This window comes from Lutzomyia longipalpis, chromosome 2 (genome assembly GCF_024334085.1).
Source record: "Lutzomyia longipalpis isolate SR_M1_2022 chromosome 2, ASM2433408v1".
In the NCBI taxonomy this organism is placed as follows: domain Eukaryota; kingdom Metazoa; phylum Arthropoda; class Insecta; order Diptera; family Psychodidae; genus Lutzomyia; species Lutzomyia longipalpis.
Genome location: NC_074708.1, coordinates 29,763,338 through 29,791,063, shown reverse-complemented (window position 1 = coordinate 29,791,063; position 27,726 = coordinate 29,763,338). Strand labels below are relative to the sequence as shown.

Genomic DNA, 27,726 nt, shown 5'->3' with positions numbered 1-27,726 from the left:
TAACTTTTTCTCGCATTGATCTAATCTCCGGATAGATCCTTCGCCGGGAATATGCATGTTTCCGGGTACGTACAGGAATCCCCAAACAACGCCATCACCCCAACCCGTGTCACCGGCTACACCAAGTACGCCAGCATGTCCGGTGCCCAACACAAATCCTCCATTTGTACACCAATCACCACATGAAAACTATGGGATAGACTTTACAGGTAACTACCCAGGACACTTCCAAAATCCCGGCGCCTTCCCACCAGCACAGCCGCCGCCCTTCCAGCAATGGAATTTGCTGAGTTCAACTAAGGCACCACCTCCAAGTCAACTCAACAACTTCAGCCACATAACACCTGCTCCCCAGGGTGCTGAGCCTGTTACACAATACAACGGTGACTCTGCTACGAACCTCGTTAGCAATCTATTAATGGACATGGACAGTCAGCAACTCACTCAGCTCAACTCGGCCGAACTATCGGGTCTCTCGCTCTCCTTCCTCGAGGGTGCCTCAGCACCTGAGGCTGCTCTTGCCGTAAAGCAGGAAGCTGCTGCACGGATGCAAGCTGAGCAAGAGAACATGACTGATAGTTTCACGAAACTGACAACAGACACGATCAATGAGATCACCAATCTTGGCAATATGTACAATAGGACCAATAATTAACATCCCCCTCCCAATCGCCCGAGAACAAAAACTTATGTGAACGCAATGACATAATGTCTTTTTTTTATTTTAAAAATAATTTTATAATCTATATAATAAAGAAAGGTCTCTCTAAAATTTCGTTCCTGTTCATCTATGCATTTCTACACCGTTGGTCCGATCGTGATGAAATTTGGTACAGAGACTCCTGATACCAGGCGGTTTTTACCAACGACATTCATTTTCCCCCCAGAGCCCCCCTTCATATAGCCCCCATATAAAATTCATGTTTTTTTGGCTACTTTTTGAAATTGGCGCCATAAATGGTGTGTGAAATTCACTTTTTCCCTTTGAAATATCTGTTGAAAGTTTTTGCGTGGCCCATCTATATAATAAAGAAAGGTCTCTCTAAAATTTCGTTCCTGTTCATCTATGCATTTCTACACCGTTGGTCCGATCGTGATGAAATTTGGTATAGAGACTCCTGATACCAGGCGGTTTTTACCAACGACATTCATTTTCCCCCCAGAGCCCCCCTTCATATAGCCCCCATATAAAATTCATGTTTTTTTGGCTACTTTTTGAAATTGGCGCCATAAATGGTGTGTGAAATTCACTTTTTCCCTTTGAAATATCTGTTGAAAGTTTTTGCGTGGCCCATCTATATAATAAAGAAAGGTCTCTCTAAAATTTCGTTCCTGTTCATCTATGCATTTCTACACCGTTGGTCCGATCGTGATGAAATTTGGTACAGAGACTCCTGATACCAGGCGATTGTTACCAACGAATACATTTTCTAATAGACTTTTTTCATCTCAATTATTTTTTCTATATAAAATTTGCGCGAAGCGCAACAAATCCCCGCGAAGCGGGGCGAGGTAAATTGGAGCGAAGCGACAATTTACCTCGTAATTATTAAATAATAATGTCTCTTTTTACTATTTCGTTAAGTTTGTGGATTTCTTATTAAAGATTTGTGATCCTATACAGGTAGGAAATCGAGTATTTGTGCTTTATGATGGAAACTACGCAGGTTCGCATCAACAATAAATTTATCATAAATTATCGATCTTTAATTTACAACTCCAATGCTAATAAGTCAATAAACAAGAAGCACTGCTAAAATATTCTAATTCTAAAAAAGGAATTTATTTGTTTCTATATAGGAAAAGATTTTATTTAAGGAAACAATTAAGAGAAGTGTAATGATCAAAAAGAAATCATCTGAATAGATTTTATGATTTTCTCTTGAATCAGCTGAAAATAGTTTTGCTAAAAAATTAAGCTATTGACGTCACCATTTTTTCTTTTTATTTTTGTAAATAAGTCAAAAACGAACTAAAATGCTTCAAAAACCACAGTGGTGACGTCATTATAAACATTTTTGAACCAATTTTTCCCGTCTGTTCATTATGTGATTTCCACAATGGATAATGGAAATTCTGTTTGTTTTTTTTTTCTATTTGACCCTCTACAGAAAGTTATCTATACATGTCTTGATTGTTTATCCTTATTGGGAGTTTTCCCAAATAGAAATGAATAAACTCCTTTTATTTCACTATTTCCAAAAAAAAACATTGCCTGGAAATACTTTTCAAAATTGAAATAAATTGAATGGAAGTTATATAAAATTCTTGGAAAGTCTTTGCATCAGAAAATTATAAATTAAAAAAAAATCTTTCAAAGAAAAAGATGCTCACAGCATGTTATTCCGTTGAAATGTAGATTACTTTGAATTTGATACAGAGTGTTGGTGAAAGTCGAGAAAGTTGATAAAGGCACCCACATTGTTAGGATTACCCGAAAACTCCCTCCTCCCTCGTTTCTTTTTATTTCTAAGAACTGTTGCAGAGCATAGAGTTTCCGTTCAAGGAAATCTCCCACAGTGAATAGAATATCCTTTCAAGGAAGTAAGAAATAAATAAATTTCAATAGACTTACCGAGAATTGGTGGAAGCGCAGTAATAAATCAGCGATTATTTCACATTAAGTGGTTTTTATTGAAACCCGGAATTTAAACTTCACTGGAATATTCATATAAGTATATACTGTGGAAAAAAGGAAATAAATAGTTCTGCGATGATAGATTTAGCGACAGAAATGGGGCTGACCAAGATTCTCATTCTTCTCATTCTTCATCATGCGGAAAAATCGTCGAACATCCTCTTCGGTGACCACTTGACGATTAGCCACAAATGTATGAAGGTACTCCTTGAGTTTCTCTCGCATGCGATTGTACGCCGAGATGGCATCAATTTGCTTGGTGTGGTCCATAGAGGAGAGTGCTCTCATGCCTCTCTCGTAGTCACTTTCCTTGATTTTATTCTTCCCATGCTCTTCATAGCTCTGCACAGTATCATCAAGTTCCAGAAGGAATTCCACCTTTAGCTCTTTGTATGCCTTCTGGCATTCGCTGCATTTGCAGAGCTGTTCCCGCCAATTTTCTGGCCAAAATGTTGCTCCTCGTTTATGTGTAAGTTTCACACTTGGTCTCTTGCAGGGCTCCATTTGAGATTCATCCTTTTCAGTGGGTACATCTGTATCCAATTTAGCCTTTTTGGCCTCTGGTTCTTTATCTTCTGCCACAGAACTACTCGGTTGGTCAACATCCTGAGACTCTTTAGATTCTGAAGCTTCTGAAGCCGCTTTAGGAGCTTCCGTCAATTCCATGGATTCATCAACATTTGAAGGTCCCTGAGTCACTTCTTTATCAACCTTCTCATCCACTGTCTTTTCCTCTTGAGCTTCTGTAACATCCACATTCGCCGGCACGGTGTCAGGCTCATTCTCCACTCTGCCCACTGCTAAACCAAGATAGTAGTGCAGAACATCATTCTTCTCGCTGCATTCTGCGCAAATCATCTCAAAAAATGCCTGCCCTGTAGGGACAGCTGCTTCCAAGTGTCGGCAGTGAAGCCAATCTTCGCAAATGATACATTGAATCATCTCATCCTCAATAGGATCGTCGGGATCTGGGTAGGGACGATGACAGGAGCAATAGAGCCCAGAGAAGTTCTGATTGTAGCGATTCTCTGTATTTTCCCCGGATTTATCTTGTTCCAAGGAGCACTTCACCCCAGGCATACGGACACCCCCGCAGTCACAGCGGAAGTTTCGCTTGGTATAGAGCTCCACAAGCTCATGCCCTTCGTGACAGTGGTAGCTACAGGCCAGGCAAACTCCAGCGCATTTTGAAGCATCCGTCGCTGATTCCGGAGAGCATGTCAGACACGAATACAATGCCTGACGTTTCACATATCCCTGTAAAAAGCATTTTAAATTGATCAATTTGATATTCTTCATTGGCAAGATGGTCAATTTACCTTCGAATACGTGCAGAATTTATCATCTGATCCTCCAAGAACAGCCAAGCTCTCTTCCTCAAGCTTCTGCTCCTCATTCAAAACATCCAACATCGTAACACTGGAATCATCAAGCGCATTATTCTCTTCCTGAGACATTTTGCAATCCTCCACGCAATGTATGCACAAATATAATAAAAAAAGGTTTTTGAAAACCGGAAAATGGGAAAATTTTCACACAAAAACGGACACAAAATTTTTTGCAACACAACCTCACAATTTTTGCAAAATGACGTCCGTTGGATATTCGAAATCATCCCATTTTTCCGGAATGTTTCACAGAAACATGAAACATTGACAAGTTTTATTTTCTTGACAACTCGTCAGAGGCGCTAGAAGATATTTCTGTAGAATTCGGTAGAAAATCGACACTTGTGTTTTGTTGGGAAGTAGGTGAAAATTGAATTTCATTTCGTGGAAAAAAAGTGTCGGAAAACACTAAAAATCCTCCTGGAAAATTAAATTGGACCCCTTTTTTGGTTTCATAAAAGCTTGGAAATGTAAATTAAATGGTGAGTTTATTGTGTTCTGTGTGGTATGGTGTGAAACGGGACTTTTTTTTTTTCGTCACACTTCTCTCGTCCCCATTTGCAATTTTTGCGCAGTGCTCGCCATTACACACTATTTTTGGACAACTTTTCCATCGTACTTTCTTGCTGTTTTATCCCAATTTTCACAGTGAAAACAGCTTGCAATGTGTGCCCCCGTTTTCACGGATTACTCTTATGATGGATTTTGAGGTAATTATGCGTGGGGTTGTGTGGTTGTGATCGATCGAAAAGGAGGAATGATTGTGAATTTTCCGGGAGTGTGGGCGATTACCTCAATTCCGGGAGAGGGATTTTGTGGAGCACGAGGAGTTTGAGGGAATCAATCATCTACCATCGCAATAGCACTGTGGGGATCTATGAATGAAAAAAAAAAATGAATCGTAGTTGAAACGTACCAAATTGCAGTGGTGGGCAAAATGGATGGTGATTTGGATTTTTTGGCACCTCGGGTGTTGTTTATTTTCAAACAAAGAAAGTGCGAGTTTCTTGGCACATTTCGGCATCAGCTGCCTCACGGGGCCCCCTTCACTATTTCCCCCATGCCAGTATTCATTCTGATTCATCTCACGCACGCGAGGGCCCAATGAGAGGTTTTTTGCTCTTTTCATTTTTAAATTCCACCCGAGGGTGGAGATTTTCTCAAGGTGAAGGACTCGTGCGTGATGGACAGAAATGTGCATTAAATAAATTATATAGATTTGGAGGATTTGGAGGAGCCCTGGCACGTATTGCTTCAACCCCCCACCTTCGGTGGAATCAGTAATAAAAGCCCGGAAGGGCTTGGTTGCCGCGGAAAAGTCGATGGTTACCAAATAGATTGATTCTACATAGATGGCATAGAGCTGACCTTGAGGGATTATCAAGGTGATATTGATTTTTCCAAACAACCACCCCCTGCACTCTCTCAAAATTACCCTCTAAATTTTCAGCTGAAAATATTTCATGGCACTTGATTGCTATCTTTCATATAGTTGAAAGTTATCAAAATGAATTTGTTATATAAAAAAAAATTCAGTAATTTACGGCCTTGTAGTGCCAGTGGTGCTAGCCAATTTCCTCAAAACTTACTGTTAGATTTGTGGGTTACATATACTTACGCTAAGAGATTCATGAGATAAAAATTCTCTGTAAATTCTTTTGGTGTCGCACCAGAAGAGCAAAACACAGATAAAACGAGAAAAACAATAATGCCAAATCGTAATGCCCTAAATAGATAGCCTAGAGAGGTATATAGTTTAGGCGTTCAGTTATTCAAGTCATTGAACTCATGTAGGACCAAATATCAAGGATAAAATTACAAAAATAAAATCAATTAAAATCTCAACCGATTAATCTGTATCGATTTTCTGTACAAAATCTGTAGATAGGTAAATAATTTAAAAAAAAAATAAGAGCTTCATTAAAATGATTTAATTTTTTTTGTTTAGTCATTAAACACTAATGAACAAAAATATTATTTTTATAATCTTAAACAATGGAGTTGATTCTGGTAAAAATCTTTTCTTTTCTAACATTGTTCTATTGTCGTTCTATAAAAAAAAAACAAAAAAATGGTTGCTCCATAAAACATTCAGAAAGATCTGGAAAAGTAATTTTCCTTCAAAATCCCTAATAAAGAAACAAATAAAATGCCAAAATTTTGAAATTTTCCCAGAATAGCAAAAATCTTATAAATGATGAATTATAAGAATAGAAAGGAAAGGATTTATATCAGAATCTGCCCCGAAAACAGCAATTTTACGTTTTATTCTTCCTGGATTTTTTTAATACATATAAGTTATTGTTTAATAACACTTTTTTTTTACTATTTAGATAACGCTTTCCAGTTTTCTTTTAAATTTAACTTCAATAAAGAAAAGAAATGTATTAGTTATAGATATTATTTTCCATTCAGAGATGCAGATAATTTGTTTTTCGGTTAAATTCCAACTCATTCATTCAATTTGATCAATCAGATTCGTAGAGAAAATTTCGAGATTTTTTTTTCCTTGAAGTATACAAGTGTTTATGATGGTGAAAAGAGAAAAAGTGAAATTAACATTGTTCCGAGTGAATTTGATATTTTTCATTGATATGCAACAAAAAAAAATTATTGATGAAGGAGAGAGAAGAAAAAGAAATTAAAACAAGACGTTAAAAAAATACTTCACACAATTGAAAACTTACGCATGGCTAAACAAATAATTTAGAGACGATGAAAAAAAATGTATAATATAATTAAATAGGTATAATAAAAATTCACAATAATAGCAACAAGATAGGGAGTTACATAAAAATAATTTTTGCTCAAAAGCACCTCACAAAGAAATAAAGTGAAAAATTCAGTGCTCTATGGTTGAAGAAGTTTCGTAATGTTTGTGTGTTTTTTTCGCTTTTCATATATTCTTTTGTCTCTCAGAAGAAGCAAAGTGTTAAAAAATTAAAGGTGGAAAAGAGACAATATACAATATAATGAAGAAATACAAAACTTGGTCATTCATCCAGTTTTAACGATACACAACTTAATGTACCTCAAAAAATTATATTTATTTACAATATAAATGTAAGTGTCTTCGCCGTATCTGTAGCTAGATTATGATTTTTATGTTTTTTTATTTAAAAAAATATATTTTTAAGTCTACTTGTGTGATTTGTGTATATCCTTTTCTTTAGGTTCAATACCGATAAACCTATCTTAGTTAGTTAGAAACCTACTTATTAAAATCTTTTAATTTTTTCAAAAAAAAGGTTGGAAAGGTTCTTAAAGTTCACTAATTCAGTTAAATATTTTTCGTTATTTTTTAGTCAAAACCATTGAAACAATTTCATTATAAATTTGCTGTTTCTTCTTTCGTAATACATACATCCATAATAATTAGATTTAAGGTAATTTGAAAGAATATGAAAAATGATTTCTGTTAGCTTAAATGCGATGGCGGCGGAAGTTTATGTTGTGAAAGAAAGTTTCCGTGAATTTCCTCTTGCAGTAAATAACAATCAAATTGGTAAGGCATTTAACCCTTTTGTTGGATCATTTGAAATGGATGGAAAAGGTGAAATAGAAACTACCATGAATATTTATTGCGCTACAGTTTTTTTTCTTACTTCATTTCGAAATAGGTTCACGTGGAAATGATTCTATGTGAACTTTGCTGTTGTTAACCCATTGTGGTCTTTTTGTTACAATATAAAATAACAAAATAAATAAATATTTTAACTAATATAGTGAAAAAAAAGTTCCCAAATAGCTTGGAGACATATTTTGCATTAAAATTGCAATAAGTTGAACGCTTTAAGACTCACAATTAGATACTATCTTCATATTAATGTGGATTTTAAAAGAAAAATTAAAATTGTTAATGGGTTAAAAGATTTGCGTGGAAAACTTTGAGGTGAAAATGGAAGACAAAACGACGTGAAGCAATTAATGAAACTTCTTTTTACTGTTTCTAATTCATATACATCTCAATTAAACCGTTCCGGTTTTCTTTGCAAGCTCTTTTCACGTTGCTTATTAAGTCGATCATGTGAGGTGCACAACATATTTTCATTCCAGTGTCATTATCGTATAATCAAATAATTAATACGGGTGTACATGTGGCGTTTAGTAGGTATAGATAAAACCTTCACTGAGATATGGGAAAGAATGGGAAGAATGGCATGGAAGTGTGATGGAATTAAAAGGTTTCTCCTCCTCTCGTACTGATATCACCTCTGATGTTTTGCTATTTTTGCGTAATTGAATGCTGCAGGAGAAGAAGATTCAATTGGGCATTATGCCAATTGCATTGTCTTTTCCTTCTTCTCTTCACTTGACATTTTCGTGACATTAATTAATTTTTCTTCCTAACATATACTTTCAATTTCATTGCAGTGAGGACTGAGAGAAATTGCTGCTCAAACTTAACACGCTTTTCAAAAGCGTTTAGGTATCTTACCTTCAACATCGCCACGCAGAGTTTTGAGAGAGTGATTTTTATTTAGTTATTTTTTCTTCTTAAGTTTTTCTTCTTTTCCTTTTTTCACTTTTTCTTCTTCATTGTGTAAGTGGAGTTTGTGGGAGAGAGGCAAGAGATAAAAAAAAGAAAATTGTGCTTTAAAGTGAAACGGTGAAGAGAAAAAAAAACAAGTGAGACAGCAGCAGGATATAAACCATCATCTTTTGGATTTTTCATTCTTTGCCGCACAGTGTGCGCTTTTTTCTTCACTTCACTGTCCAACGAAATAAATACGACGGAATAATCTACAAAGTGAACATCAAGTTTTCCACCCACCAGTCAAGGTATGGCATCTGTTTTTTTTTACTATTCTTTTTTTGAGTCTCGTGCTTTAGTCGTTCGAAATTATAAAATGAAACATAAAATAAAAATTGTATTATGTATGGCGTAAAAGAACACTGAAATGATATTATTTTTTTCGAGTTAGAAGCACGAAAACACGTGTTTTATTTCACAATGTTTTAATGAAATTACTTTAAAAAAAAATTATACAAAAGAAATATGTTTTTCATGGCGTAGATAATCATAATTAATTCAATTTTAAAATCAATACATACATAATTTCATATTTGAATGGTAAGTATGCTAAGAAAGCTCTTTTCACCTCATGTTAAAGATGAGTTTTTGCAAGACCAACATGGAAATTTGTAAAATAAAAATTGAATTAGCAAATAACTAAAGGTACGTTTTTATGGTCAGCAGATGATACACCGCCAACGTGTAATTATATCATGTTATAGATCGATTTGATCAAGAAACTTATTGATTCCTATCCAAAATAAGGCTCCGATATAGTTGTATCTAAAAAAATCTACCCTTCTCCACAAATTCAATATTAACAACAAAAATTTTTAATACATTAGATAACAAAATTATTACTTTCATGTCTGTTATAATGTTAAACTCATTAAAACTTTTCCATCCGGAAATTTTGCAAGTAGAGATCTTCAAAAGGCTTTAACCTCTGTCAGCGTTCTTTTGCATCTCTCAATGTGCTCTCGTGTGGTGTCTTATCATGAGACATTTTTTTTTACCTCATTAAAAAATTATACTTGTATGGTGCGACGGCAAACACATCTAGTCCTATATCACGTATTTAATCACACAACACTATCAATTTCACACACTTCCATCAACAAAATGTGTACCATTTGAAAAATTGATGAAGCGACGCAGAATATTCTACAACGAAAAAAAAATGACTCATGCTGATTCATATAATATGTAATACAGGGTTTTCTGTAGCATTTTGCAATAATATGTAAATATTTCACATAATAATTCTCCACTATGTACTGCCTTTTTTTCTTAACATTTTTAGTTTCTGTATCGATTTTCCTCGTGAATATTAAAATTAATTTTCATGCCAAGACACTATCAAATAATTGATTGACTGGTTAATAATTTAATATCCTAAAGTTTCTAAACAGATGAGAATAAAAATTAATATAGAAAAAATCATTATATTTGTATAATTATGCAGTGACGTCTAGAATATCCTATAAAGTGCGAACAATGTGAGAAAAAAATTAATAAAAATTTTAATCTTATCACATGAATTATAAATTTTTTAATGTGGTAAACGCAAGAGACCTCACAGTATCATCGCATTTGTGAGTGAAAATAGGACGATAAGACCAGCTTGTTTCCGTATACTAAAATTAAAAAAAATTAATATATCCCTGATGTGTAAGCATAAATTTTCTCAAAAGTGTTTATATAACAACCAACTAGATACTGTTTAATAGCTTAAAATTCTCTTCTAAAAGAAAAAAAAAAAGTTTTATATAGTATTTCACATGAAATCCATATTTAATTGTAATTGATGCATTACAAATACCAAAGTGAGATTTAGTACAGACCACAGCACTGTGAAATGAGGAAAGAAAAAGAATGAAAAAATAAAAACGAAACGCAAAATGAGCTTCTGAAAAATATAATTTATAATTGAAAGTGAACTATGGAAGACATAAAATACGCAGTAATTGGATTTTATTTGCGAATTTGCAAGCTTTTTTTATTGCTCTCGCACGGAGTGATGTCTACTTAAGCGATTCAACCTTGAGGACTGCTGTATTTTTTTCTGCTAGAAACGCCCACGCTATTGTACAAGAGACAGTACCTATATACTATTTTGTTCTCAAAAAAAAAAAAAAACGCATGACTTGCCGCAAAAGCTTTATCTTCGTTCTTTTTATTTTGATTCCATTTTGTAAAGTATTTCAATTGGGGAATTTAATATCCCATACGCCCGATTGATGATTGAAGGAGAAAAAGATCAAAGAGAAAACTCCTTTTGAAGGAACGAAAAGTTCATGCTCAAGAAATATCCGTCCGTATTGATTTTTCATTAGATTTGACTTACGTAACGTAAAGTTAAAAAAAAAAGTTTGTGTACTACCTAGTTAATTATGTTCAAAAGTATTTCAGTAACTTTTTCAGAAGTAAAAGAAACTTTTGACATTTGCATGCTGGCATTTATGTCTCAAATGTATTTATGTATACATACATAGGAAAGTAATCAAAGTTTATCCACACGCACTCGGAGAGTCGAATAAGCATTAGCTGCATAAGTTTTTCTTTAATGATCCGAGTGACGAGACCACGTTACTGCCCTGACTGGCATGGTTGTGCTAAGACACTGCGTGACCTTTATTTGACACTAATTTTCTTAACTTAAAAATATTGTTACGGCTGTATTTAATTCATTTGAATAGACTACGGTGAAAAATAAGATTGACAGAAAGCTGAAAAATGTCTATGTAAATAGGCTAATTCTTATAATTTTGTTCTTATTGAAAAGGTATTTTATAGCAGGCAGTTATAATCTATATAATAAAGAAAGGCCTGTTTGTTGGTAATCGTAGTTCCGACTTTTTTATACAAATCCACACCGTTTGACTGATCGCGATGAAATTTGGTACAGAGGCCCCTTATAACAGGCCGTTTCAGATGGCCGTATTCATTTTCCCCCCAAAGCCCCCCTTCAGGTAGCCCCCATAGAGATTTCATGCAGTTTTTGCAAATTTTTGAATTTGGCGCCTGAAATGTTGTATGAAAATGATTTCTTCTCTTTGCAAATTTTTTTTCTTTTTCGTTCGATGAGAGCTTCCCATCTATATAATAAAGAAAGGCCTGTTTGTTGGTAATCGTAGTTCCGACTTTTTTATACAAATCCACACCGTTTGACTGATCGCGATGAAATTTGGTACAGAGGCCCCTTATAACAGGCCGTTTCAGATGGCCGTATTCATTTTCCCCCCAAAGCCCCCCTTCAGGTAGCCCCCATAGAGATTTCATGCAGTTTTTGCAAATTTTTGAATTTGGCGCCTGAAATGTTGTATGAAAATGATTTCTTCTCTTTGCAAATTTTTTTTCTTTTTCGTTCGATGAGAGCTTCCCATCTTCTATATAATAAAGAAAGGCCTGTTTGTTGGTAATCGTCGTTCCGACTTTTCTATACAAATCCACACCGTTTGACTGATCGCGATGAAATTTGGTACAGAGGCCCCTTATAACAGGCCGTTTCAGATGGCCGTATTCATTTTCCCCCCAAAGCCCCCCTTCAGGTAGCCCCCATAGGGATTTCATGTAGTTTTTGCAAATTTTTGAATTTGGCGCCTAAAGTGTTGTATGAAAATGATTTCTTCTCTTTGCAAATTTTTTCTTTTGGGTTTGATAAGTGGCCCAAATCTGCCTTTAAACCATCACAATTTATTTTCTCTCTAAAATTTGCGCAAAGCGCAACAAATCCCCGCGAAGCGGGGCGAGGTAAATTGGAGCGAAGCGACAATTTACCTCGTAACATAATATGTATAACATTTATTCATAAATTTTCAACAAACTTTATGCTACTATATTGTATTGCGAATCAGATTTGTGATTTTATATTTGTATTAAATCACGAAGCTATATATTTTGCGTGATGTAAATTGCCCGACAATAAAGTTAATCAAATATTGCTTATTAGATTGGTCAATCGCTCTAGAAATTTAGCTTTTACCTTAACAAATTAAAATATCAAGTGAAGTTTGAAAAAAATTTTCGCATCTTTGTTAATTCATTCATAATATAATTTGCATTCACATAGAAACAAAAATAGGTACAATTAATCACAACAGTTTTATTGTAGGTATGTATTCCTTTAGAGAATCGTGCAACTTCTAAAATGTGTTTAATCTCTTTCTCTCACACAGTCAGTATAATTCTTGAGCAATTTGCTATTCGTGAAGAAGAGAAAAAAAAGCACAAAATTTAGAAAGTTTATCCATTTATTGAGTTTGTGTTGTATATCTCTTATGGTTGAACATAATATATTTTGTTTGAAAATAAACTATGCTGCGACGGAGCGAAAGAGAAATATGTAGTCAACTGATGTGGCGTGATGTGAGACAGAAAAATTGCCACACAACAAACATGCAAAGCGCAATCGCACAGATGAAGAAAAAAAATTTACGTTTATTTTATGTACCAGTGTGAGGAAAAAAAATTCTCTTTAAGACCGTGTGTAAGAGAGACGGAAAAAGTTAAAAATGCTGTTGATTGAATTTTGGCAGCTGAATTAATTTATTAATGTTGCCTTTGAGATGTAATTTACATGCATATGCGAGACGAGAAAAAAATATCAATGCATTGAGTATTGAGGAATATGTTGTGTGGAATAGTTGTGGTGGTGACCAACGAAGATGAAGCGAAAAGCCATCAAGCGTCGAAAATGTCCATTAAAGTAGATTAAAGCACAACTTTTGTACATTATTATGAAATACTTTGCCATTAGTGTCTTTAACTTGACGCATGAGAAATGAAACCTTTCACGAACACTCAATCAATTCACGCAAGTTGTGCGTCGAAGACGATGGGTGGTTGTTTGAGAATTTCGCATTGCCTCATGTTATATAATAAGTTGGGAAATATAATTCTAAAAATGTGAAGAGAAAAATATCCAAGAGGATATGGAGAGGTTTATAATTACATTTATTTTTTTTTTGGAAAATACATTATACCTACAACATATTTGAAAATCAAGGCAGTGTCGTAGCCAGGAAGAATGTTTGAGTGTCTAAAATTGAAACCTTAAAAGTTTAATCAGATTTCAAAATGGAACGTCAAACGTTAGAAATTTTTTTTGCAACATACGATGAAAGAAAAAGAGACAAGTCGTGTTTTCTTTGTTGTGATTTAATTTTGAGTTGGTTAAAATATATTCATTTAATGCCCTGATGAAGGACTTATATGTATGTATCGAAACGTCGGCTTTAATAAAAATTAATTATCCAAATATCCGACCGACAACCCATCTTTTCAAAATAAATTTTAATGAACAACAAATATTTTTTTAACCATCCCCTAGAATAGATTTCTTACTACGCTCCTGAACCAGGACGCTTTCTTATTCCTATAAATTTGAAAGCTTCAAGCTTCCAAGTTTTTTTTTATCTCACATTAGATTAGATTATTTATCAGATATAAGTATTGAATAAATTGAGAATTACATTAAATGTCAAGAGCTTTTTGAATTAAGTTCATTTCTCTCTCGCTTCGCAATCATTATTATTGTTAGCATTATTTGCAAAAATATTTTCAAAACATTCTTTTTCACTTTGCCTCAAATACTGCTTACATTTCACGAGAAATATTTGCACACTTATTAACTTTAAGTAAGAAATATTTGCATTTTTGTGATAAAATTCTTTTGAATTTCTTCATGAAGTATGAATGACTGTATTCATGTTTATACCTACTGTATATACAAAAGTTGTTTGCAATGAGCTCCTAATGGAACCCATATGTTGGGGATGTTTGTGTATCTTCCAGATGGGAGATGTCGATCCAGAGACGCTCCTGGAATGGCTATCCATGGGGCAGGGAGATGAACGTGATATGCAATTGATTGCACTTGAGCAGCTATGTATGCTGCTCTTGATGTCAGACAATGTTGACAGATGCTTTGAGAGTTGTCCACCGCGAACCTTTCTCCCGGCACTCTGTAAAATATTCCTTGATGAATTAGCACCGGAAAATGTGCTGGAAGTGACGGCACGTGCCATCACCTACTATCTTGATGTCTCAGCAGAGTGCACGAGGCGTATTGTCGCCATTGAAGGAGCCATCAAGGCGATTTGCAATCGTCTTGTTGTGGCCGATTTGACGAGTCGTACATCGCGTGATTTGGCGGAGCAATGTATAAAAGTGCTCGAACTGATTTGCACCCGTGAAGCTGGGGCTGTCTTCGAGGGTGGTGGCCTCAACTGTGTCCTCTCGTTCATTCGAGATTGTGGATCGCAGGTGCACAAAGATACCCTTCACTCTGCCATGGCAGTTGTGTCGCGTTTATGCACAAAAGTCGAACCACTCAGTCCGACCATTCAAACGTGCGTTGAGAGTCTGAGTACGCTGCTACAGCACGAGGATCCCCTTGTTGCCGATGGGGCGCTAAAGTGTTTCGCCTCAGTGGCGGATCGTTTTACACGCAAGGGTGTAGATCCAGCACCACTTGCTGAATACGGGCTCGTCTCGGAGCTCCTCAATCGACTGAGTAACGCTGCAGGACCCGTAGCGTCGACATCCACCTCAGGACAGACCCTCCAAGAGGGGGGACATGCTTCTGCTGTTCCAAAATCTCAGGCAGCAGACACAACACGTTCGAGTCAATCTATTTCAACGACGATCTCACTACTTTCTACCCTCTGCAGGGGGTCACCAACTATCACTCATGTAAGTTTTCTTCTTTATTTTAATTCAAATATTTCTCTATAAATAGATTCGAGAAAATTATTAAAGCGATTCTTTCCATTTAAGAAACAAAAGTTTAAAATTTTATTTTCATGAAAATTGAAAATTATAAAACCTTTTCCAAAGGTATATTGCGTGTGTAGCATAATAAATGAGTAAGAGGAAGAATGAAAAGTTTCTACATAAGGGATGGTCACGTTATTTTGGAAACTCGGGGACTTTCAAGAGCGATTTTCAAGCTAATTTTGAAACCAAAAATTCGAAATTTGCTTGCACTCTTGTTAAATGGCCAAATATTGATAAGAATTCAGTATTTTCAATTTAGAAAATTAATTTTTGTGCTCAAAAAAATTATTTGAAATTCTCACATTTTGGCCATTTTGTTCCTGTAGAGTTTCCAAAATAACGTGACCATCCCTTAGATGGAAATAGCATAAAGGAGGGGGAACGGTGTATGAGTAATAAAACTAAAAAGGATAATATAGTTGATCAATGTGGGTGGTTGCTTGCAGGATTTGCTACGTTCGAAGCTGCCAGAGGCAATTGAACGGGCACTTAAGGGTGATGAACGATGTGTGCTGGATTGCATGCGTCTGGCAGATTTGTTGCTGTTGCTCCTTTTCGAGGGACGCCAGGCACTAAATCGTGTGGGATGTGCCCAGGGGCAGTTGGTACCGCGCGTTCGCAGGGCGGACTCAAGCGCAGAAAGGACACACAGGCAGCTAATTGACTGCATTCGAAGTAAAGATACAGAGGCACTACTGGAAGCTATTGAATCATGTGGGATTGATGTCAACTGCATGGATGACGTGGGTCAAACTCTACTTAATTGGGCGTCTGCATTTGGGACGCTCGAAATGGTGGAGTATTTGTGTGAGAAGGGAGCGGATGTAAACAAAGGACAGCGGAGCTCATCATTGCACTATGCTGCATGTTTTGGGCGCCCAGGGATTGCAAAGGTGCTCCTAAAGTATGGTGCCAATCCGGATTTGAGGGATGAAGATGGAAAGACACCGCTTGATAAGGCACGTGAGCGTCTCGATGAGGGACACAGGGAGGTGACGTCAATACTGCAGTCGCCTGGTGACTGGATGTCGGCCATACGACCAGATGCCAAATTGGATGGGGATGAGTCAAATGAGCCACGTGGTGATCCCGAAATGGCACCAATCTATCTCAAATTCTTTCTACCGGTCTTCTGTAAAACTTTCCAGAGCACAATGTTGGCGAGTGTGCGGAAATCAAGTTTAGGTAAGAGTCCTTTCCTTTTTGCATACATAATTTCAAACAATTTTCTCTAAATATAGAAGCAATAGTACCTATGTGGTGTGATTCTCCTCTTCTTTATTGTATATTCAGCAATTATGTCACGTTTTTGATCCCAAAAAGGGTTATAGTTAATGAAGTTTCCCATATCGTTTGCTGTCCCCATTTTCAGGACTCATTAAGAAGATGGTCCAATATACCCAACCTGAATTGCTCTCAACACTCTGCTCGACACAGAATGACCAAAATTTGGGTACATTGCTGGTGGAGGTGGTTGCCAGTGTGTTGGATAATGAGGTAAGTGACTGAATAATGCAATTATTATAGTCTCTCGGCACACACTAATGAAAATAAAAACCAATGAGGGGGTGGGAGTTTTATTTTTCTAAAAGACAAAAAAAAGAATATATTATAATTAGTGCTGAGCTTAGATTATGGTTGCAATATTAATATAAAAATAAAATAAAATAATTGTGGTGATGAAAGAGTACCATGGGTTATAAAATGAAGTGAATGCGGAATTTTCAGATAAGCTACAGTTGGCCCACATTAAATTTTCAACATCCCCTTCGTAAGGGAAAAGTTGGCACATTAGTGAACAACCTAAAACAGCATCAGCACTATCACCTCTATATTATTCCACCACAGCCACCATCGAATAATCAAGTGGCGGTAAAATTCATACACAAAGAGTAATAATTTTGTTTTAAGATCATAAAAAAGGCGCAAAGAAATTTTTTTGTTTTTAATAATATTTCTCTGCGAGAGTCAATAGAAATGAACAAAAAAAAATGAGAGAAAGAAAAATGAATAACAAGAAAATTGTTTCTTTCATTATCTACATTGCATTGTGTTAATGTTTTATTTTATTTCCATTATTTTTTTTCTTTAACATTCTTAATACAGTTTTCACTTGTTTTTTTTTCTTCTTATTTCTTTCAATTGTGTCTATCTTTTCGTTATAAATTCAACCGCGTGCGTATTTTGAATTTTATTTATTTTTTCTATTATCTTATTGATGTGTTTCTAACACTATTTTCCTTTTAGTTTTTCTTTTTTTTTTTCATTCTGCTAATGTTTTTATTTTTACATTTTTTTTTCAATTGATTCCCCTCTAAAAACGTTGTGTTGATAGCAAGTGAAAGGAATCTCAAATTAAATTTAAAAAAAATGCTGTAGTTTTTCTTTTACCTATGCGTCTATAGGGTGTGTCAATTTTCATGGTCAGGTTTTAAAATAGTACGAATAAGATAGATTATTATTAAAATGTTAAAGAATAAAAGTCTATGTTTGTTTCTATTAGATAGTTAGAGTCCTTATTTGGAGACACAGACAGAAATAATAAATTCTATTTTTCTCTGTGTTTGTGACAAAGGATTATTATAAATATTTCAGGAATTATTTTAAAAGATAAGAAAAGCGCAAAAGTGACGTCATTGTTTACATTTTGAAGCTTTTTTTATTGGAAAAAAAACGAGTTAACTTTTTATTACTGTCATACTGTATACAATTTGAGGGAATTAAAAGAAATGTCCCGAGTTATTTAAAAACTCATCTTCTACTAAAGAAGAGTTAGTTCGTTTTCTTGGAAATATAATTCATATTTATAATAACAAAAAAAGAGAAGTTATCTGTCGCCGTTGTCGCCAGAATATTGCTGACCTTAATGTATTAAAAATTAAATCAGAATTGTTTCTATTGGAAAGCTTCCAATACCATTTACTTAATTCATTATTAATTTTGGGAATTAAGAAAGGTTATTAAACAATAGCAGCTTGAAGAGATTTGCAGACTTTTTTAAACTAAAAAAAAATACTCCAAGATGAGTTTATTTAGTCTAAAAAAAATTAAACCTTCTTTTCTTCAAACAGCTTGAAAACTCAGAGTTATTTTAATTCAAAGTTGAAGGTATTAAATTATCACATAGAACAAGCTTTTTCTATTTTTTTTTCTATTGAAGTTTTTCTCAGAACGAACAAACTATGCTTGGAAGTCTTCATATAGAGAGAGAGAGAGAGAGAGAGAGAGAGAGAGAAAAAAAGAAACCTTAAGAAAATAAATTTTCTATAAAGCCACCGCTTGAAGTTTTGCAAGAAAAAAATTACAAAGAAGTGTGCAATCATGGAAATCGACGCCCCTTCTCGTGTTTATTTTTTTCTAATGAGATAATTTTCCCTTCCTAATTGCAATGCAATGTAGTTTTTTTTATCACTTTGTATGAATTTTGTCTGCTGCATTAAAAAAAAGTTTCTGTTTTTTTTCCTTTTTTTATTAGTAAGAAAAGAATAGAAGAAAAAAATGCGTTTTTTGGTGTATATTTGTTGTTGCACCGTTGATATACTAAATGTTGAAAAAAAAAGTTAAATATATTTGTAATTTGACAATAGAAGTAATGAAGATATTTTTTTCTCCACATAATGTGTTTTTGCAGGACGATGAGGATGGACATTTGGTGGTTTTGACAATAATTGAGGAATTAATGTCAAAGACTCACGATGAATTTCTCGATCATTTTGCACGTTTGGGTGTATTCTCAAAGGTGCAAGCACTCATGGGTCCATCGGCTATTGGGAGTGAAGGTGCTGAAACGGATGTGATAAAGTCCCAAGAGGAGGGAGCCGCATCGACGAGCCGGCAGCAAAAGGTGGGCAATACATCGGGTGCAGTGGAATTAAGTAGTGACAATGTGCTGGAGGATGCCAAAGAAATTCTACCGGGAAAGGCGTACCACTGGAGAGATTGGAGTATCTGCCGTGGACGTGATTGCCTATACGTGTGGTCAGATTCAGCTGCCTTGGAGCTATCAAATGGCTCCAATGGATGGTTCCGATTTATCTTGGATGGGAAATTGGCTACAATGTATTCCAGTGGGAGTCCCGAAAATGGAAGTGATAGCTCAGGTAAAAATTTATTTTTAATTTAATGTGTAATAAATATTTCTTTTCTCAGTCTTTGAATGATTCGGTACTTTGGCACACATTATATTTGAATTTTTTCTCTCTTTCACACCCTCCTTTCTAATCAAAATTCATTTTTAACGCCTACAAATCATTTATAGCTTTAAAAATTGTATAAAGTAGTTTCTTTTTAATGCCAGAGTGTGGTGTGATGTAGTAAGGGAGAAAGGGACAGAATTATTTTTCTCCAAACAAACTCTCAGCACAAGATTTGTATGAGAAATTTTTGCAAATTAAAATTTCGCTCAAAATCAATGAGACTTCTCTCTTTTTTTTATTAATCATACAAACTCATCAGAGACATTTTGTGTTAATTTTCTGTTTTATAGGCAAAAAAGACTTCGTGGATTCTATTTCTAGCGAAGGTGAGGCCATTTTTCCTCATTATAACAATAATTACACATAAAATACAATTCTTTTTACTCCATTCTCTGTCTTGTTTAAATTTTCATTTTTCATTTTTTAATTCATAAAAAAATAATTCATTTTTTCTTTTGTTTATTATGGTTTCTTTTTGTGCAAATAATTTCCAATGCTTTCAAAGGTTTGTGTTTGAAACTTTACTTTTTCCCATTTACTTCTTTCCAGAAAATATTTTTACTCATTTTTCCTCCAAAATTTTTCTCATGTTTCGTGAAAGTTAATTATTATTATTTATTTTTTATTAATGAAAGTTTAAATTAATAAATGCTTAATTTATTTTTTGTTTTTTTTTGGAAATATTTACAGAGAATCGTGGAGAATTTTTGGAGAAATTGCAGAGAGCTCGCGCTGCTGTCCGGCAAGGATCGATATCGCAACCAATTTTATCCACATCGACGTCTGCACGGCTAATGGTGGGGAATTGGGTGTTGCAAAATCAAAAGGACAATCAACTGCATATCCACAATTCTGAAGGCCATCAAGTAAGTACAAAGTAAAATTATATTTGCATTTTATGCGTCTCGCTGAGAAGCGTCAATTTATTGCACAAATTATGATAAAATCGCTGTAAATTGAATGAATTTTTCGTTTTTAAATGAAATAATGGTAAACAATTCTCCATTGTTGGTGTAAATTGATCTTTCCCATGATCGTGTGAAAATTTTCGTGGATGGCAATCTTTTTTTTTTTTCACTCTTCATTGAGTTTTTCTCTGTATGTTATAAACTCAATGCTAAAGTTTTTTTTTTTTTTTTTTGCTAAAGAGCCCATTTAAAATTAAAAACAAAAACTTTTTTTTTGGCTTTTGGGGGACCTTGAATCAAATAATTCGCAAATATGTACTGATAAATCAAAATTGATAAGAATATCAAGAGCAAAGCTGAAAAAATCGTATGAATCTGATCTTTTTTACGCTACAATAAATTTTTTTAAGACCCGAAACAAAATTTCATGGAGAAAAAACTCTAAATAAGAGAATCTTATAAAAATTGTCTTTTTTTTTTTTCATTTTTCAGGTGACGATTTTGCAAGATGACCTACCTGGGTTTGTCTTTGAGAGCAATCGCGGTACGAAGCATACATTTACAGCTGAAACAACCCTCGGTCCGGACTTTGCATCTGGATGGTCGAGTAGTAGGAAGAAGAAGATGCGTTCCAAGGCTGAGGCGCAAAAGTGCCAGGTGAAGAATATGGCACGTGACATCTACAATCGTCACTTCAAGGCCGCACAAGCAGTACCGCGTGGTGCTGTGGCCACGTTGGCGGTGATTGTGCGCGAAATTGAGACAGCTCTCGAGGAGCAATATTCACTAACATTGGCACGACAGGCTGTGGTGGATGGTGGTAGTGTGGCAGCTGAGGGTGGTTGTTGCGAGAAGATTACATGGCAGGAGAGACTCAGATCGGCACTCAACAATCTCGCCACACTTCTTCACGTGGATGGTGTTGTGAGTGCATACGAAATGCACAGTTCGGGACTTGTGCAGGCACTTGTGGCATTGCTATCGAAGAATTACTGGGAATCTGGACTCACGCGGAATAAGGCGAATAAGTTACAAAAGCAGCGAATTGCCATATTCAATCAATGCATCCAAGTGGGATCAAACAATGAGACAATTGATGGGGCAAAGGGGAAGAGTACAGCAAGTATCCTTGTAGGTAAATTAGTGGCAGTCCTGGAGAGTATTGAGAAACTTCCGGTGTACCTCTATGAGTCACCTGGTACGGGGTATGGGTTGCAAATTCTCACCAAACGACTACGTTTTCGTCTCGAGAGAGCATCGTGTGAAACAACACTATTTGATCGTACGGGGAGGCATTTGAAGATGGAACCACTCGCCACTGTGGGTCAATTGGCCAAGTATTTGCTAAAGATGGTGGCAAAGCAGTGGTACGACATGGATAGATCAACTTATTTCTACCTAAAGAAGCTCAAGGAGTGCGGAAAGCAAATTGTCTTCAAGCATCAATATGATTTCGATGAGAATGGACTGATTTATTTTATTGGCACAAATGGAAAGACTACCGAGTGGGTAAATCCAGCGCAATATGGCCTTGTTACAGTTACAAGTTCCGAAGGGAAGCAGCTTCCTTATGGAAAACTGGAGGATATTCTCTCGCGGGATAGCATTTCAATAAATTGCCACACAAAGGATAACAAGAAAGCGTGGTTTGCCATTGATCTGGGGCTCTTCCTAATCCCAACGGCCTACACACTACGCCATGCAAGAGGCTATGGACGATCAGCACTGAGGAATTGGATGTTCCAAATGTCAAAGGATGGTCTCACATGGCAGACCCTGTATACGCATAGCGATGATAAAAGTCTCGTTGAACCTGGTAGTACGTGCACGTGGACAATTGAATGCTCCCCAGATGAGACAATTGGTTTCCGGCATGTGCGTATCCAGCAGAATGGGCGCAATGCTTCGGGGCAGACACACTACCTCAGTCTTTCGGGTTTTGAAATCTATGGACGTGTGGTGTCAGTATGTGAGGATTTGGGGAAGACAGCTGCTAAGGAGATTGAAGCGAAGATTCGTCGTGAGAGACGTCAGATACGGGCACAGTTGAAGCACATCACATCCGGTGCAAGAGTAGTGCGTGGTGTTGATTGGCGCTGGGATGATCAAGATGGGCATCCACCGTGTGAGGGTACAGTCACGGGGGAGATTCACAATGGATGGATTGATGTAAAGTGGGATCATGGTGTGAGGAATTCCTACAGAATGGGCGCCGAAGGGAAGTACGATCTTAAACTGGCTAATTGTGATAGTCTACTGATGGAACCCGGCAACTCCCTTATCCCATTGTCAACGAAAAGGTCCACAGATAAGACTAGTGTGCTTACAAGTAGAAAATCCAGCTCAACCCCAAGTCTCCCTGAGGCTACAACAGATAGTAGGGGTTCTGTTGCATCCACAGATCAAGCTTCATCTGCGGACAATTTGACATGGAAGCAAGCTGTTGAGGCAATTGCTGAGAATGTTTTATCATCAGCTAAGAGTGACATTGTCAATCCGGGTGAGATTCATCCCAATCAAACAGAGGTGTCTGTTGTTGTGCACACCCTTCGGGATCATCATCCAGATTTGTCTGCAATTAACAATTCAACACAGACAATTGCATCGGATTTGGCTACAATAACGGAGAATCTGACACTTGGGACTCCGGAACCTGCATCCAGTAGCACGGGAAATCCTTGTTTTGTACGCCAACAGAGCTATCCTGAAGACAGTAAGATTCTCAACGAAGCCAATAACAAGATAAATGCGAGCAATTCAACAAACAGCATTGCTTCCAAGGGACTCCTGAGTACCCTACGTTCACAGTCGGGTGGTGTAACAAAGATGACAACAACAGTTAGTCAGGGAGTCGATACGTTCCGCAACAATGCCAGCAATATTCTCTCTTCGGACATTCTATCCATTTCAACGGCAAACATGCTAACACCTGCTGTAAGGATGACGCTACAAAAGTCAACGATTGCCAATACAACAACAACACCAAGTAGTGAGAAAATTCAAGCAACAGCTGAAGAGCAGAATTTCAAGATGAGGAAACCTCTGCACAGAGTAGAGAAGCTCCTGCAGATTCAGCAACAACCTGAAGATATCTACTTACCACTACCACCGTCTGTGGCCAAGGAACGCGATACAACGAACAATTTGAAGAATAATCTTGTAGCTACGTCTGTTGTAACCCAAGGAACAGCTACAGCCACTGAGACACTCGCCCAAGCTGGTGCACCATCTTCAACGAGTACTAGTGCTGATGCCGTAGTCGTAGCAAATCCCATGAGTGTATCTGTACCCAATTTAACGACGTCCACCAATGAAGTGACTAATCCCATTGAACCAGCAACACCACATGGGCTCCTTGAGACATTTGCCGCCATGGCAAGACGCAGAACATCCCAGGGTAATGGTGGTGGTGGAGCTTTCCAGGCAAACAATCAAGCAATGAATACGGCAAATAGTACCAACAATCAGAGTACATCAGGATTCTTCCCGCGTGGTCCAAATTCTGTTACTAGTCTCGTGAAGTTGGCACTATCAAGTAATTTCCACACTGGTCTCCTCAGCACGGCTCAGAGTTATCCAAGTCTCACGAGTTCAGCCAATATTCCAACAACGACGAATTCTGGGACCACAGCTGGTATTACGACATCTGCAAGTAGTGGGCAGGCAGCTACGAGTCCATCACCAGCCCTCAATCCTGCCTTCACCATGAGTCTCACATCAACGAGTAGCGACAGCGAGCAGGTGTCTCTGGAGGATTTCCTCGAGAGTTGTCGTGCTCCAACACTTCTTGGGGATCTCGAGGATGATGAGGACATGGAGGAGGATAATGATGATGAGGAGAATGAGGATGAATATGAGGAAGTTGGTAGTACACTCCTTCAAGTGATGGTATCAAGGAATTTGTTATCATTCATGGATGAGGAGACACTGGAGAATCGTCTTGTGGCAGCGGGAAAGAGAAAATCCTGGGATGATGAGTATGTGCTTAAGAGGCAATTTTCAGCTCTTATTCCCGCCTTTGATCCACGTCCAGGACGTACGAATGTTAATCAGACAACAGATCTCGATATACCACCACCTGGTTCCGAGAGTCAATCTCAATCGGTCGATGTAACACTAATTCCGCAACCATCACTGCATTTGGTACTCAAGGGACCCAATTTGACTGGTGTGCCAGATGTGGAGATTCCCCTAACAAATCCCGATTGGACAATCTTCAGGGCCGTCCAGGAGCTCATGCAGATGACAAATATGATTAAAACGGTTAGAAAATGATTTTTTTTTTAAATTTTTTTTTTCTTATGAGCTTATTTTGAATTTTTTTAAAAATATTTTTAGGAGAAATTACGAAAAATCTGGGAACCTACTTACACCATAATCTACCGTGAAGCCACGAGTAGGGAAGACAATAATGGAAGTAGCGGTGAAGGGAGAACAACCCCTGTGGTATCTGTCTTCAGTTCAGGACGAAGTGGAGGATCAACCCTTTCGCCAAGCTCACCACTTCCAAGTAAGTATCCATTACAAGAGCTAGAGAAGGCAAGGAAATTGTGGCAAATTTTATACTGAAAAATTCTCCATTTTAGTGACACCATCAACACTCCACTGCTCCGTTGACGATGTCCTGCAACTTCTGTCACAACTCAATGCCATCAATGGTCAGATGACGGGAGGTGATACGGAGGGTAGTAGTAGTAGTAGTACCTCAGCACTCAGTGGTGATCTATTTATGAGCAAGAAAATCACAAATAAGCTTGTGCAGCAAATTCAAGATCCCCTTGTGCTCAGTAGCAATAGTTTGCCATCGTGGTGTGAGGATCTCAATCAATCGTGTCCCTTCCTCTTTCCCTTCGAGACGCGTCAGTTGTACTTCAGCTCAACTGCCTTTGGGGCATCAAGGAGTATTGTGTGGCTTCAATCGCAGCGCGATGTGACATTGGATAGACGTATACCGGGATCGAGTCCGCGTCGTGATGAGCAGCATGAATTCCGCGTTGGCCGCCTCAAGCATGATCGCGTTAAAGTGCCACGGAGTGAGAATCTCATTGAATGGGCTGTGCAAGTGATGAAGACGCACTGTACACGAAAATCCGTGCTAGAGGTAGAATTTGTCGGGGAAGAGGGTACAGGATTGGGTCCAACGTTGGAATTTTATGCTCTTGTCGCGGCGGAATTGCAACGAAGTGATCTGGGGATGTGGCTGTGTGACGATGAGGTGGATTACAAGAGGGATAACGAAGTGGAGATTGATCTGGGTGAGGGTGCAAAGCCAGCGGGGTACTATGTGAGACGCCCTGCGGGACTTTTCCCGGCACCCTTGCCGCAAGATTCGGAAATTTGTGAACGTGTTGCAAAGTACTTTTGGTTTTTGGGTGTCTTCCTTGCCAAAGTCCTACAGGATGGGCGTATTGTTGATCTACCGCTATCGACACCATTCCTCCAGTTGCTGTGTCACACAAAGAGCACAAAATCCCGCAATATCTCCGCGGGATCTGGGCTAAAGTCCAATGAGGACATCATGATGTCAAGCATTATGTCGGAGGAGAGTGATCGCGAAGCCATTGATACGTATTCCCGTATGTTGGGAGCACGATTTCCAGCTTCGTCGTGGTACGATGGTGTCCTGGGGTGGGATCAATTGGCTGAAATTGATCCTATTCGTGCGGAATTTATGCAGGAGCTGCAAGAACTTGTGGGGCAAAAGCAGAATATTGAGCAGAATGCAAGCTTAACACCCGAAACCAAAGCCCAAATGATTGGGGAATTGAAGCTCATTACAAAGTCCATGGAGGTTAATCTTGAGGATTTGGCTCTCACATTCACCTACCTGCCCAGCTCGAAGGTGTACGGGTTCCCGAGTGCAGAGCTCATCCCGAATGGTAGTCAGGTGGATGTGACGGTGATGAATGTGGAGGAGTACTGTGATCTCACGATGAATTTCTGCCTCCAAGATGGCATTGCGAAGCAACTTCAGGCCTTCCACGAGGGTTTCAGTCAGGTGTTTCCGCTCAATAAATTGGCTGCCTTTACGCCCGAGGAGGCACGCATTATGATATGCGGTGAACAAAATCCCGAATGGACAAGGGATGATCTCCTAAATTACACAGAACCAAAATTGGGTTACAGCAAAGACAGGTGAGTGGGAATAAAAATTGCTTTTTGCGTGGATTGTTTATTAAAAAAAAATATTTTTTGCAGTCCTGGTTTCTTGCGCTTCGTGAATGTACTGATGAGTCTCACGGGACCAGAAAGGAAAGCCTTCTTGCAATTCACAACCGGATGCAGCAGCTTACCACCTGGTGGTTTGGCAAATCTCATGCCTCGCCTCACAATTGTCCGGAAAGTGGATGCTGGCGAGGGAAGCTATCCGTCTGTCAATACTTGCGTCCACTACCTCAAGCTACCTGATTATCCCACGGAGGAGATTCTAAAAGAGAGACTCCTGACTGCCACCAAGGAGAAGGGATTCCATCTCAACTAAATGAAAAGAAAAAATGAAATGTTGTTTAATGAAAATCTCTGTGTGTGCGTGAAATTTTGTGTTCAACGGCTGCTGGTATAATGGCAAAATCACAATTATTGAAGGATTTTATTGCAGAGAAAGTGAAAAAGAAAAATTTCCATTAAAAATTTCAACAACAAAAATTTCTCAATTTTTTCAAAGTATCGAGATTTTGTGAATGAAAGAAAACAGATCTTGAATCAAATAATAATTGATGCACTATAAAAGAATTTGGATTTTAGGACAATATTTAATCACACAGAGTAAAAGAAAGAATATTTTAGAACGATAGTAGGATGTAATTTTAAGTTTTTCCTTCGTCTCTGTTTAACTGAATAAAATTTAAAATAAAAAATGAAAACAGTGTATAATTAGTGTGATATTCAAATAACAAAAATGATGTATTGAGTGAGAGGCAGATAAAGATGAGTAAATAAAAATTACAATAATTTTAAAAAATTAAGAAAAACTTTATTTTTTTAGGAAAATTGTGTAAAGATTGGAAAATTTCCTCGGAGAATTTTTACTGCTGACAAGGGAAGGTTATACATTTAAGAGTACGGAATGGCTTGAAATTTTCACCAAATATTCTTTACAATGTATAAAAACCCTGTGCCAAGGATTTTTTTCTACAGATCCGTAGTTTAATAGTTATAATTAATTAAATTTTCCCATATAAAATTCATTTTGGGAAAGCAAAGCGCTGGAGAGAAACGCAAGAGAGAGAACTGCGCGCGCGTCTGTGTGAGTGAGTAGTGGTGAGCAGTTCTTTGCCCGTGCGCTCGCTACTTACCACTA

The 27,726-nt window shown here is 37.2% G+C and overlaps 3 protein-coding genes across 13 annotated transcripts in view; 2 read left to right on the top strand and 1 right to left on the bottom strand.

The window, feature by feature from the left end:
* Positions 1-772, top strand: part of LOC129790037 (embryonic polarity protein dorsal) — a 29,525-nt gene extending 28,753 nt beyond the window's left edge. For all 6 annotated transcript variants that reach the window (XM_055827206.1, XM_055827210.1, XM_055827208.1 and 3 more), the window contains one exon: positions 36-772. In XM_055827206.1, coding sequence (XP_055683181.1) covers positions 36-655 — 620 coding nt within the window. In that variant the 3' untranslated portion in view covers positions 656-772. The remainder of the gene's footprint in view (positions 1-35) is intronic.
* A 1,841-nt stretch (positions 773-2,613) lies between these two features.
* On the bottom strand, positions 2,614-4,214 carry LOC129790038 (putative E3 ubiquitin-protein ligase UBR7). The gene is made up of 2 exons (XM_055827212.1): positions 3,958-4,214; positions 2,614-3,895 (listed from the first exon to the last, which is right to left on the bottom strand). Exons 1-2 carry the CDS (start codon positions 4,093-4,095, stop codon positions 2,723-2,725), a joined length of 1,311 nt encoding a protein of 436 aa, XP_055683187.1. The 5' UTR covers positions 4,096-4,214; the 3' UTR covers positions 2,614-2,722.
* Positions 4,215-4,393: 179 nt separating this feature from the next.
* On the top strand, positions 4,394-27,397 carry LOC129790034 (E3 ubiquitin-protein ligase Ufd4). Of its 6 annotated transcripts, none has more exons than XM_055827199.1 (13): positions 4,394-4,508; positions 8,401-8,808; positions 14,339-15,238; positions 15,769-16,507; positions 16,695-16,819; positions 17,051-17,194; positions 18,954-19,422; positions 19,809-19,844; positions 20,209-20,384; positions 20,919-24,689; positions 24,765-24,936; positions 25,013-26,561; positions 26,625-27,397. In XM_055827199.1, the coding sequence occupies exons 3-13, from the start codon at positions 14,339-14,341 to the stop codon at positions 26,905-26,907; spliced, it is 8,364 nt and encodes a 2,787-aa protein (XP_055683174.1). In that variant the 5' UTR covers positions 4,394-4,508; positions 8,401-8,808; the 3' UTR covers positions 26,908-27,397. The 6 variants fall into 6 exon arrangements, with proteins under 6 accessions (XP_055683174.1, XP_055683177.1, XP_055683176.1 ...); XM_055827200.1 differs by having other exon boundaries at positions 4,508-4,736; XM_055827202.1 differs by lacking the exon at positions 17,051-17,194.
* Positions 27,398-27,726: the final 329 nt, after the last annotated feature.

What these genes read in the sequence shown, in the direction of transcription:
- LOC129790034 (XM_055827199.1), top strand. Translation starts at nt 14,339, where the DNA reads ATGGGAGATGTCGATCCAGAGACGCTCCTGGAATGGCTATCCATGGGG. An exon ending in TGTGCGGAAATCAAGTTTAG is followed by an intron (nt 16,508 to 16,694) that starts GTAAGAGTCCTT and finishes CCCCATTTTCAG; the next exon opens with GACTCATTAAGAAGATGGTC. An exon ending in TTGGGTTACAGCAAAGACAG is followed by an intron (nt 26,562 to 26,624) that starts GTGAGTGGGAAT and finishes TATTTTTTGCAG; the next exon opens with TCCTGGTTTCTTGCGCTTCG.
- LOC129790038 (XM_055827212.1), bottom strand. Translation starts at nt 4,095, where the DNA reads ATGTCTCAGGAAGAGAATAATGCGCTTGATGATTCCAGTGTTACGATG. An exon ending in AATTCTGCACGTATTCGAAG is followed by an intron (nt 3,896 to 3,957) that starts GTAAATTGACCA and finishes TGCTTTTTACAG; the next exon opens with GGATATGTGAAACGTCAGGC.